The following is a 13161-nucleotide window of genomic DNA, read 5'->3' on the forward strand; positions in this document are numbered from 1 at the left end:
AGCTTGGTTTTCTTGACCAGGACTCAAACCTTTTATTGAGCTGCAAGAAGACTGGAGGAAGCAATTGGCTCCTCTCCACATTCACGGGTCTGGTGGCATTCAGGAGAGGGATGGCATATGTGCTTATCAGGGAATCAATCTTTCTGCCTCCTATCCTCTTTTTCTTCAGAAGAAAGCGAGTTAACGCAATTACCTCATCCAGAACAATTACCTCACTTTAAACTGTAAATTCTCCGGAGAAAGGTGTTTGGGAGCATGGAGCACTTTGGCAAGAGAGATATGGGTTTTTTTTAGAAGTACTTCTATCAATATTGAGTGTGGGCAGTGAGGAACTAACGGTTGGGAAGGTTTTCTTTTGAGCCAAGACTTCATTTTGGGGGCAACCAGGCAAAAGGGGACATGTGTTCTAACCGGTTGAGTTCTGGCACCATTTTGGGGGCTCAATGCTGTGAGAGATGGCGCGTGCTCTGACTGTGGAGTCTTGAACTCAGGGCCAACTCCCCAGGTGTGTTCTGTGCTCTGAAACTGCGTGGCCTAAGGCAATCTGTCCAAAGTTACTACTTCCGGAGAGAAGAGTAACAGGCAACCATGAGTCCTTTCAAAACCAGTTAAACAAAGATTTGACAGTTTATTAAAAATAAACCACACTTCTAAGAAAAAGTCTTTCTTCCTTCTTGTTACAAAGGCCAGCAGGACTCACTTTCCCTGATACTTAGAAGAAAGGCAATTCCCAGGGCCCAGATTAAAACAAACAAAACCAGGAGGCGTCAGAAATGAGGAAGCTTTCAGATAAGTTTAAAAAAAAAAAAAAAAAAGGTAGGAATAAAAATCTATCACATACCCCTTAAAGCACCCTTGACTGCAATTTCCCTACCTCTCTATTTATATGCATGGAGATTTAGCATAGCTACAATAATGGATTTATTCTAGTGTTATTTTTCCCCACTTGGCATTTAAGGCTTTCTCTTTTTTCTTTGAACATTTCGGAGTGCGGTCTGATCTGACATTAAAAAATGGAAGCAGGAGAGGCAGGACTGAGAAAGGGCTCAAAGTTGCACAAAACAGAGGTTTCCTGGAAGCGGCAGAATCTGAGTTGGACTGCCGAGATGCTCACATCTTTCCGCGCCGGGTTCGCCTCCAAGAGGCCCGCCGGCGCCACTCAAGTCCGCGGGCGTGCGCTCGAGTACCCGAGCCGGGCTCCGGACCCGCTGCCTCTGTCCGCGAGCGGGGGCCATTTGCGGCGCGTGGAGGAACCCGAGGGCGCGTGCCGCCACCGCGGGGCTCACCTGCGCCTCCCGGCCTCCCGCCCCGCGCGGCCCGCCGCCGCCCCGCCCCGGCCCGGCTCATTGGCTGCCGCTGGGAGGGGAGGAGAAGGGGCGGCCGCGGGGATCTCATTAGCGATGCGGACTCGCTCCTCCGCGCGGTAGTCCCGGACCCGGCAGCGGCGGGAGCGCGGCGAGCGGTGCTGCGGGAAGGAAGCGCGACTCCGGCAGTGGCGGTGGCGGCAGCGGTCGCCCCGCCGTGGGAGGCTATGGGGGCGCGTGCTGGCTCCCGGTGCCCGGCCAGCGGCGGCTCGGAGCGCCCTGCCCCGGGGCTGTAGGGAGCCGCCGTGGATCAGTTACTCGCCGAAGACCTCCGGGACCCGCTCGTCTCGGTCCTCGGCTCGCCGTGCTTCTCCCGGGAGCCCGGGGCGTGGAAGAGGAGCCGGACTCCGAGCGCGGCGAGGAGCATGGAGAGAGCGGCCGCCGCAGGAGGAGGAGGCGCTGGAGGGGCGCGCCGGTGGCTCTCGTGGCTGGGGCTCTGCTTCTGGGCGGCGGGGGCTGCGGCTGCCCGAGGTAAGCGTCGGGCGGAGCGGGCGGCGGGGCCGGGGGAGAGGCGAGGGGACGACGGCGAGACCCAGCGGGACCCGCGCCCATGGCGCTGGCTTCCCAAGTTGCGCGCTGCACCTCTGCGAACGCGGACCCCACAGGGTGGGAATCGGGCGGAGGACCTCGGAGGGGACCGCTCCTCCCACCCCAAGTTTGCGATCAGCCGCAATCCTACAGGTTGCTGTGACGGGGGCCCCTACCCTTGACGCCCACCGCCTGCTCCATTTTCCGAGCCCTCCCCAATTGCTGCAGACCGGGGTACCCATCTCTTCACTCCAGTCTCGCTCTCCCCTGCCCTCTCCACTTGCCTCTAAGGCGAGAGACCACGGGTGGTCGCGCACAGTGGTGTCCGAGAGTTCCTGGGAGAGGGGCGGGGTGATGGGAGTCTCTGTAGGGTGGGCTTGAATGGTGAGGAAGCCTTTTCCCTTTGGGGAGCGACAGCCAAGCTAAAGTCCGCTGAGCTTGGCAACCTACGGGCGACACTAACCCGAGGTCTTAGCACTGGGCTTTTTTTCGAGGAGGCCGCGGTGTGCGGGAGCCGGGGAGAGCTGTGTGCAACCCGCACGATTAGCTGTGCCCGCTGTGCGGAGCCGGGATAAGCATTTGGCCGGAGGCCGCTCACCCGGCCGCTACCCGGTGCCTCCTCCGGCTAGGGAGCTAGGGAGCTAGGGAGCGCAGGGCTCAAACCGCCGCTTCTTGCTGACTTTGAAAGACAAGCCCCGTTTTCCTGGATCCTCCGGACTCCAGTAGAATGAAATTTTGCAACTGGTTTCACCTCCACTGTGAACGAGAACCGGGAGCATCAAGTTAAAGATAAATCCCGCCGACTTGTTTTGAAGACGATCAGAAGCGATTTGAGACATAGCTTGAGTATTGTGGCTTTACCTTTGAAATAATCCCGAAGCTTCTCCTTCCCGCCCGTCTTTACCTTTCTCCTTCCCTGTGTGCCATCCATTAGGTTTAGAATATGTAATTGCACTGAATGATTTACCTAACGCTTGTCTGGCAAGAGCGGGGAACTGAGCTGACCGCCTCACCTTCTGCTCTCTTGGCTATCCTGGACATAATGAGTAGCCGGGAGACAAGAGGGAGGAAGGGGCTGTCCGCAATCATAAAAGAACCAACATAATCTAATTTTTATAACAGCTAATGGTGTGTTAAAAGCAGTCAGGGTGCCTAGAATGAAGAATTAAAAAAAAAAAAAAAAAGGAAAGAGGTAGATAGAAGCTTCGTTTATGGTCCTGTTCAGTGACAATTTGCATTTCATTTCCTGAAAACTTTTTTTTCTTTTTTTTTTGTTTTTGTTTTTGGTGGAGCAGCCTTCTTAAAAGGCAGCAAAGGTTTAAAAATGAGCCTCAGTGATTGCACACTCTGGGTTCTGGTGAAGCCTGGTTTTTTCCCTTTGCTGGAAGAAGCACAAGCTTCAGCCATTTAATTTACTATGGAGAATGCCTCCTTGCAAAGTCAGCTCTGAGTTGGTTTTAATGCACTGTTCTGGGGAAAAAGCGGGCCTTTTCTTTTCTAAATTTTCTAAGTGTCTGAATTCCCAGTTGCTGTTTGATGTGGAAATACCTAAGAGCACCTGACTCTGAGTACTGACCCCTTGGAATTTGGTTGTTGGAGTTGTCTTGAAGCTAGCGCCCAACGAGAGGTGGGGACATGCCAGAAGCCTCTTGGATGGAGTTTTGCTGGCTGGGAAAGTAAGGCTAGCACCTCTTGTCTGCAAGCTGTTCTTTAAAGGTCTTCTAGAAAACATGCTGTACACTCTGCAGGCTTATTTACAACAAAATGTCTTGCACAGATCATAGTAATGTTCAAGACACATGGAGTAGAGCAGTAAATCTGCCTAATATTTCCCTTGTAGTATTTTATGTTTTGGGGGGGGGGGGGGTTGAAGCCCGTTCCTTAGCATCTGTCAGGGATTCTGCATGAAATGAGCCGTAAGCCAGCTCTGGAACCTGTGAAGCTGTGGCACCTGGCTTCGGGCAGGTGGCCACCATGGAGTTTTCAGAATAAAGGGTGTGTTTCAGTGATACTTAAGTTCTGCCCATTCATTAAAAGCAAGATGAGTTGCACTCTTGTGGTATGTTTGTTGAGTCGTCTCACCAGACTCTGTGGGGTTGGCCTCAGGTTGTTCTTTATCCAACGAAATAGGTGTTTTTTTTGGCAAGTCTTTCCATGTTGATTTGAACCAAGGTATTCTGTCCCCTCCCCCCAAACCACAGGATGTATAGAATTATGTAGTTTGCGTTGATGATCTAAGAATATTTAACAATTCAGTAGCATTTTCTTTATAACGACTTATGCTTTTGTTTGCAAGATGAGTGCACCAACTTTTTTTTTTTCCTTTTCTTCTCCTCCATACTTAATGTAAAACCATCTGAAAATCAGAGGGAGGTTTCAGGTGATGGGCTTTAAATGAATATACTGGAAGAGGAAGATGCTTGGGACAAAGGACCACCCATAGAAACTGGTATGGCCCAAGGAGGAATGTTCTGGTTCTTTCCTTTGCAAACAAGACTTACGTTTTCAGATTTATGTTCCTGACTGCTGGCCTACTGTAAGGAAGGCACTTTGGTGCCATGATTACCGTATATCTTAACACTTTCCAACTTAAAAGAAGGTTGTTTAAAAGTTATTCATGACCTGCCAAGTGCTAATTGAATCCACATCGTGTTGTCATGTTGATTTGTTTTTGTTCTTTGAAAAAACGGGAGTAGTGCTGTAGATCTGGTTGTGATTCCCGTATTAGATACTGTACATAAAGATATCCTCATCTAAAGGCAGGGAGTGAGGTAATCTTAGATAGGCTAAACTTCCGCACAGTTCCCTGCTTTAAAAAATGTCCTGGACAATGACATCTTCCTTATAATCGCTATAGTAATGCATTAAGGGCAAGAGAGGTACACATTTATTTTCTGGGCATAATAGGCTCAGACCCTTTACACATACTTAAATCCATTTATCTACCTGGTTCATGCGTTTTAAAATCCATAGTCATTTCCTTCTTAACAAGCTTTATATACCCCCATTTCCCCCACCCCCCAATTCCCCTCTCTGGCCTTTCTCATTTTGCTCCTTTTCCTCAAAAAACTCTCCCTCCAGAGTGCTATGAAGAAAGTGTCTTTTCTCCCACTTTCCTCCCAGGAATGTTTTCTTCTGATTTTTTGGGTTGTGCTCTTAGCTTGAACAGTCTATGGCTGCTGGTTTTCCTGCCTGACGAAGTATTCTGCTCAAGAAATGCCTTCAAGCGGGGCAGTTGGGTGGCTCAGTGGGTTAAGCCTCTGCCTTCGGCTCAGGTCATGGTCTTCCCGTCCTGGGATCAAGCCCCTCATCAGGCTCTCTGCTCAGCGGGGAGCCTGCCCCCCACCCCCCCGCCTCTCTGACTACTTGTGATCTCTCTCTCTCTCTGTGTCAAACAAACAAACAAATAAAAAGAAATGCCTTCAAGTATTTTAGTTCTTAAGAAGAGATTATTTGTTCTAATCTGGCCTTTAGAAAGAAAGTTGTTCTTTTGCAGGGTCTTCCTATGAAAAATAAATGGCTTTCCTCAGTCTTTGACATGTGTGTGGTTCTGGAAGTGGTGGCCCATAGGGTGGGAAAAGCTATGGGGCCGGAATCCTCCTTGAGCGCTCAGAACTGTACAACTGGGTGAGTCAGGTAGTCTCAGACCCTGCCTCTTACTAGTTAGGGAAGCACGTTTCTCTCTACCATGACTTTGTGGTCCGCCTTTACTATGTATAGTACCTAGCTTAAAATGTTGCAACTCTAAAGATTTTCCTCAAGGAATTAGTTGTACAGGAGGTAGTGAATATTTGATACCGTGTCTTGTGCCTTTTCTTCTTTTTTTAATATGAGGGTTAGAGACCCAGGCTACATACATTTACGTCTAATCCCAAAGACAGGAATATGTACTAAGAAAGTTATATTCTATAACATCCTCTTAAAGAAGGTGGTAGTGGAGTTACAGGTGTCCCTGTAATGGACAGGCACACACACTGACAGAAAGTCCCGATGGAGATGCTTTTTTTTTTTTTTTAAGATTTTATTTATTTATTTGACAGATCACAGGTGGGTAGAGAGGCGGAGTGGGTGGGGGGGAAGCAGGCTCCTTGCTGAGCAGAGAGAGCCCCATGCTGGACTCGATCCTGGGCTTGATCCCAGGACCCTGAGATCATGACCTGAGCTGAAGGCAGAGGCTTAACCCACTGAATCACCCAGGTGCCCCTGGTCATGCCTTTCGATTGCACTTTTGCCATTAATTCTAATCCCATACTCAGGAAAGTGCCAGCCATTGACCAGCCATGTCATTGTCTTCTCTTCTGTCCTCCTCCCCCTCCTAATGCCTTCATGAACTGATGGCATGACCGCATGGCCAGCGGGGACTTTACTGTAGTGAGAACCACAAACTCTAGGTGAAGACCCCTGAGCAGCTCGCCTCCCTCATTTGCTAAATGGCCGCTTTTGGCATGAGATCTCAACGTCCGATTGCTGCCGCTCTTTACATCATGCCTATTCCTTGAGAGGAGGCATTTTTGTAGCCTTGTTTGAGTGCGAAATAATCATAGCAATTATTGTATTCAGTGTGTGCCATTAATTATCCTAAATGCTTTACATCTGTCAACTCATTTAGTCTTTAAAATACCACTATGAAGGGGTACCTGGGTGGCTCAGTGGGTTAAGCTTCTGCCTTCGGCTCAGGTCATGATCCCGGGGTCCTGGGATCGAGCCCCGAGTCTGGCTCCTTGCTCAGCAGGGAGTCTGCTTCCCCCTTCTGTCTCTGCCTGCTTCTCTGCCTACTTGTGATCTCTGTCTGTCAAATAAATAAATAAAAACTTAAAAAAAACTGCACTCTGAGGTAAGTAGTATTCTCATTTTAACATAGGAAAAGGAAGGCAAAGAGGGGTGAGATAACTTGTGCAAGGTCACAGAGATATGACGGAGGAGCCTGGATTCGAACTTATACCATCCTGCCCCAGAGCCTACAACAAGGACTGTTTTCTAAACTATGCCAAAAATAAAACAACCCTTATATTTTGGTGACAAAAGGACTAAAATTATTTCTCTATCACTGTGAGAGTTGTAGAGGAATTCAAAGTAGCTTAAATAAATCTATAAATACATTCAGATAAATCTCAGAGATTTGTGTTGTACGAAAACAACCACCCTCTCACCATTCAGCTTAATATACTTTGGGATTGGAACCACACTTAAAATTCTGAACGCCAGTTTCTAATATGATAGCTTGCTTTTTTTTTTTTTGTTTTGTTTTCAATTTTGAATTTCAACAGAAAATATTACTCTGATTGAATGCGCCATCCATGGAATGGCAGATCCCAAGAGAGTATTTGTTGCATGTCTTGTATTTTTAGCCTTGTTTGCCGGCGAAATGTGGAGCATGAGATTTCAGAGTAGATTGTTAACACCAGAGGCTGCTGTTTCTGCTGTTTTGGGTACTCCTGCTGCTGCTCTTTCGAGGCAGATGGCTCGATTCATTTATAGAAAATAGATATTCGTTCTATTTTGCATTTCCACTTTGAGAAGAACTTTTAATTGTTTGTGCCACATTGCGTTGTATGGCCTTACCGGGCGCACACACATGCTGTGTGTAGATAATTTTCAGAATTAGGCGGATGTTCACGTATTCCCTTTGGACTGCCTTAGAAATCTGCTGTGAACTCTGCGGTGCTTTTGCAGTATTTTCTTCTGAAAGCGGGCATGCGTGTGCAGGACGGGGTGTGAACCGCGTCTGCTGGGCTCCATCCCCTGTCCCTCCCCACCGACTTCACTGAACTAGTAATTGGGGGCAGGAGTCCTGGGTTGTGTTTCTGGGGCTTGAGTAGAAACAACACACCTGTGTGATGCTTCTCAGGTATATCAGACCACTCCAGGAATCAGAGCATTTCCTAATGTTGTTACTAACAAGACGAACAAGGCGAGGTCCGAATTCTTCCTCTATGACCAGTTACTTTCTTCATAAATAAGGAAACTGGAAAGCCAAAAGCTGCCTTCCAAGTTTGGTCAATGACAGCTTCACTTAAAGCAGATTTTGACTCTCTGTCCCCAAGTTTCTGGTTCATAAGGTGCAGAAGGGCCTTCCTCCCCAGAAAGAGAGACTTTAGCGTGCCAGTATCCCACCCACCCAAGCTGGCATTGTAAGACTAGGAGGAATCATGGGGGGAGAGCATCACTGCAGCAATGTGAAGCTTGAATAAGAATGAATTTCTCAGATGCTTTGTTGTTATCTAAAATCAAATGTTGTAATTTCTCAAATCAGGTGAGTCCACGGGAAAGTGATCTTGCAGAAATTTCAGAAGGTAGGTGGTTGGCAGGCAAGCATGGGAAGAAATCTTTCTGCATCCTTCAAAGGCTCAACTCACGCTGGCGTAGCTGTGTTTTGTGTAATATCATTCACAGATTTTGATAACTTACTATAAAGGCAAATTTATTTTCTAAATATTGGATGAGAAATTTGCCTCAATATATTTGTGCGCTTGTTGGGAGTAGTGTGAAAGTGATTGGTGGCTTCTGCTAGCCACAGTACTTACTTAGGACTTACCATCTTTGTTTGAATTTAATTTAATAAAATCTACTCGGAGAGGAGGGGAAACCAAATGATCCTGGGTTATGGAAGCTAAGCTGGTAATATCTTTGAAACTCACAAATCAGTGCTCTTCAGATGTTAATGTGCATGCGAATAACTGCAGATCTCCTTTAAATGCACCTTCTGATTTACTCAGCCCGCAGAGGGGGCTGGTTCTGCATTTCTCACAGGCTTCTAGATGACCCCATCCAGGGACCCCATCCCTCTTTGAGTTGCAGGGCCATATGGGATAGTAATTCAGAGTTTGTATTTTCAATATTGTTTTTCATGTGCGAGGCAGTAAGAAGTGGAATTCAGTGTAAGACTATTTTTAAAATGTCAACAGAGGAAGAGGCAAACACAAATGTCAGTTTTAACTCAGACACGCAGCCACTCATAAAACGAACACATTCAGGAGCTCCATTCTGAGATGATATATAGTCCATCTTCCAGCATTTATAAAGACAGATGCACTATTTGGAAAGTCTTGAAATCTGTTTTGAAGGAATTGAGGATGGATATTTGCATCTAATTTATTGCACGTAATAAAGAGGAAACTGAGTCCCCGGGAAGTTGAGCAGTTTGCACAAAGTCAGATTTTTGTTAAATAAGCTTTTCTACTCCTGTGATCACTCCTTCATTCTATCATATCTCTTGACTGTAGCTGCCTGGAAAATGATCTGGAATTCAAGATAATGAGAGAACGAGGGTATAGTTAAGGAAGAGGTAGGGTAAAACCAGTTGGTTCAAAACAAAAACAAAACGAAACAGAGCACTGTTCATAGAGCGTACTGAGGCTCCCCAGCTAGCTGGGTTGTCATTCTCAGGACGTTGTGTAGGAGCTGGTGTTTGGGGTCTCTGTCTCTGCTGCAAGGTAGCTCTCTGTACTTAAAGGGCCCATTGTGCTTGCCATTACTCACCCAGCCCCTGACAGTTGTTGTCCAATAGCCTACACCAACCAATATTTTTGACTCCAACCTCATTTTGTTAAGGTATGAGTACTATTTAGGTGGAAGTTCCTAAAATTTATTCAATATTGTGATAAAATAACTTAGGAAAGTTTAATTGCCAGAGAAAGAATTAAATAACTGTAAGAGGTTTATATATATATATATCTTTTTTTCCCTTTGATGGGTTGGAAAGCCTATATGCCTAGACAGACTATTCTAGAAATATGGTTAAGTGTAAGAGTGACACTCTCATGGATGAGTTTTTTGAGTAATTGTTCATTTGCATGGAACTTGACACTTTTAAGGGATGTTCACAAGTGTGATTACTCTGTATTTGTACATCCGCTCTGATCTCGAACAGATGATAAAATTAGATTTAGAGATTCTTCAACCAAGGCCAGACAGGGAGCAGTAAATAGTACCAGGCCTAGAAGCTGAGTCTCCAAATGGCTTCTGGGCCTTTTGGACTTCTTTACCTTGTAATTCTATTTTCTTACCGGATGGACTGATCAGACCTGAGCCAGATGATACAGCATTTTGCTGTCATTACACTTGAGACAGGGCCGTGGATGGTGGATGCGTGAACATATGTGAAATACATGAATAAAAATTTTGGTTGAGGGGAAAAAAAAAAAAGGTAACCTGTGTTGCTTTTTCGGTCTATTGGTATTACGCTTCTCATGGTTATAAACAGAGGTGGCCCTGCCTAGGAAATGTGCCAGAAGTGATTGGAGGGAAGTAAAATTGTGACTGTATCACGATGACATGCTATGGTATGGAGTAGGTTGTATGTCAGATACCCTGAGAAACTTGCCAAGCAGTAAGATTGTCTTAATCAAAGGAATGAAAGTGTTCATTAAAGTAGGTAAAAATCACAAATTAGTTCTCTGGTTTTATTTTTGAAGATGCCATTGTAAGCCAGGCATTTTAGAAATAGAAACGAGCCCCTCCATCTGCATGGCTTTCTAAATACCTTGTCTTTATTATTAATTTTGAGTGTATGTGCTTCATTTTTTTGTTCTGCGTATATTTTTAAAACAAGATTAAAGTCTTTCAATTTGTATTTGAAGGTAGTGCCGTGGCACAAGGCAGTTGCACTTCCAGTAACAGTTTTCATCAGTGTGTCTTCAAGAATTTTCCAGCCTGGGCTGCCTGGGTGGCTCAGTGGGTTAAGCCTCTGCCTTCAGCTCAGGTCATGATCCCAGGGTCCTGGAATCGAGCCCCACATCGGGCTCTCTGCTCGGCAGGGAGCCTGCTTCCTCCTCTCTCTCTCTCTCTTTTTCCCTCTCTGCCTACTTGTGATCTCTCTCTGTCAAATAAATAAAATCCTTTAAAAAAAAAAAAGAATTTTCCAACCTGTCTTTAAAAAAGAGATAGGGCGAAAAAAATACAGACCACCGAATAAAATTCTTTGCCAGGCAATATAAAATTCTTTGAAAACCTGTTTTCAAAGGGGCTGGAAAAAGTTTAACTTTCCTGCATCTAAATCGACAAACCTTGTATCTACCTTAGTCTTGGGACCAGAAGCTACACTGATTACATCAGATTTCCAAAGTTGTTTTCCTACGGGAAAAAAAAACAAAAACAAACCACACAACAAAAACAATCAGGAGGTTCACACGTTTTGTCAGTGTGAGGTGTGTGGGTGGGATATAAGTGTTCGGGGGTTTGGTTTAAAGAAATGAAGCTGAATAAAAGATTTGTTGTTAATTTCTTTGTTTCTTTTTTTAAATTTTACATTAGGGCAAAAATAAAGCCAAAAAAAAAAAAAAAAAGGAAAACCCATACAGCCCATTTAATATTTTTTCAAGTTTAACAGACAGCTTGAGGTGCATTTCGACCTCTGGACTGGTACTGTGAGAACACAGCTCTACCGTATCACATCCTGCAGCAGAGAAGACCATCACTTACATAGCCAATTATTAATAATTGTCAAGTTGATAAGTGTTTTAATACATGGGTATCTGTGTATATATTATATATTAGTGGAATATCCTATATCATCCTTATAGCAAACTTAGATCATTAAAGTTCTATGCTGTTAATTTAAATGACATTAATAACACTTGTATGTGAGATGTCGTTTTAATTTTGACTTCTGAGTCAGCTTCTTAATTTAGGTACTCCCATTTCTCTCTTTCTCCATGGTATATCTCATCTAACCCCCAAATCTTTGTATTTTTAAACTTTTAAAAATTTATTTATTTGTTGAATTTTTTTAAAAATATTTTATTTATTTATTTATTTGACAGACCGAGATCACAAGTAGGCAGAGAGGCAGGCAGAGATAGGAGGAAGCAGGCTCCCTGCTGAGCAGAGAGCCCAATGTGATGAGGGGCTTGATCCCAGGACCCTGGGATAATGACCTGAGCCAAAGACAGAGGCTTTAACTCACTGAACCACCCAGGCGCCCTGTCTGTATTTTTTTAAAAGATTATTTGAGAGAGAGAGAGTGAGAGAGTGTGCATGCGTGGATGTGAGCCCGGGAGTAAGGGGCAGGGAGAGAATCTCAAGCAGACTCCCCACTGGACATGGAGCCTGACGTGGGGCTCAATCATGACCCTGAGCTGAAACCAGGAGTTGGATGCTTAACCAGCTGTGCCACCCGGGCCCCCTGTCTGTTTCTTCCTCAAGTCACTTGCTTCTCCTTTAAGCAGTGTGATGAGCCTCGGAAGCTCTTGACCACATATTCTTGAACACGTTGCTTCGTTCTGTTTTTTTTTATTTCTACTGTGAGAAGAAATGACTAAATCACCTTTAAAGCGCCTGTGTGCTCTAACATTCTATGACGCTCTCCATTGTTTTCAGTCCCTTTCATTCACAGTATTTTTATCATTCCAGGAAGCATTTCTTGGCATTTTAAGTATGTATCAAAATCTTCAATAAAAAATGCTGTGGAAGTAGAATTTTCAGGACAAGTTAGTGGGACTTCAGGAAGGATGGTGTGGTAAGCCTTCACTTAGCCATTTTGAGGAATGTACCAATACCATAAAAAATTTAATTCCAGGTATCAGTTTCTCTTCAATCAGTAGTTGTAAACTAAAGCATACATGAGCAATTCTAGCAACCGAGGTGGGTTTGCATGGAAAATGGCCGAAAGTGTTAGGACCCCCCTCAACCCCACGGTGGCTCATTTTTGCTCAGTTGGGGGCAGGCACTTGTAGTTGTTAGAGTGACTGATTTTTTCTTTCCAATAGAAACCAGATTTATGAAATTTTATGTTTCCAGGTTCCGAGTCTTCTCACATTATTTTAATAAAACACCTTTGATAAACAAAACTCAGTATATAGAACACTCAGTCTTCTGGTTTGTCTCAGTGACCTTGGTGTATTTTGTGAAGACATTGAAGGGATCCAGGAGACAATCTCTTCTCACATTCAGTACTCCTCTTTCTTTGAGCTGCGCTTCTAAAATGTCGTCTAGCTTCGTGGAGGGGCACTGCCTCAAAGCAGAAGACAGAAAGCATTTACGTGACCATCCGTTTTACGTTTGATAAACATTAATTTGATCACCGAGTTTCTATGTACTTCTGTTTCCCACTTGTAGAGGAAAATCATAAAATTACTTCCCTGAATAAAACCCTAAAATTTCTAGGCCAAAGCCCAGATTTTTACAGGAACAACCAAAGTCTAGAGAAGCAAAGTAGCTTTCTTGACTTTTATAGGTCTTCCCATTGGTGCTTGCCTGTGAATCCAGATCTTCACTTTCTCAATGTCATTCTTACCTCTTTTCCTTTCCAGGGCTATAATAACAAAAGTGA

At 45.0% G+C, this 13161-nt stretch overlaps 1 protein-coding gene across 10 annotated transcripts in view; it reads left to right on the forward strand.

Moving 5' to 3' along the window:
- The first annotated feature begins 1435 nt into the window (after positions 1-1435).
- Positions 1436-13161, forward strand: part of UNC5D (unc-5 netrin receptor D) — a 558362-nt gene continuing 546636 nt past the window's right edge. For all 10 annotated transcript variants that reach the window (XM_047717048.1, XM_047717051.1, XM_047717050.1 and 7 more), the window contains exon 1: positions 1436-1835. In XM_047717048.1, coding sequence (XP_047573004.1) covers positions 1730-1835 — 106 coding nt within the window. In that variant the 5' untranslated portion in view covers positions 1436-1729. The remainder of the gene's footprint in view (positions 1836-13161) is intronic.

This window comes from Lutra lutra, chromosome 2, assembly GCF_902655055.1.
Source record: "Lutra lutra chromosome 2, mLutLut1.2, whole genome shotgun sequence".
Lineage (NCBI taxonomy): Eukaryota > Metazoa > Chordata > Mammalia > Carnivora > Mustelidae > Lutra > Lutra lutra.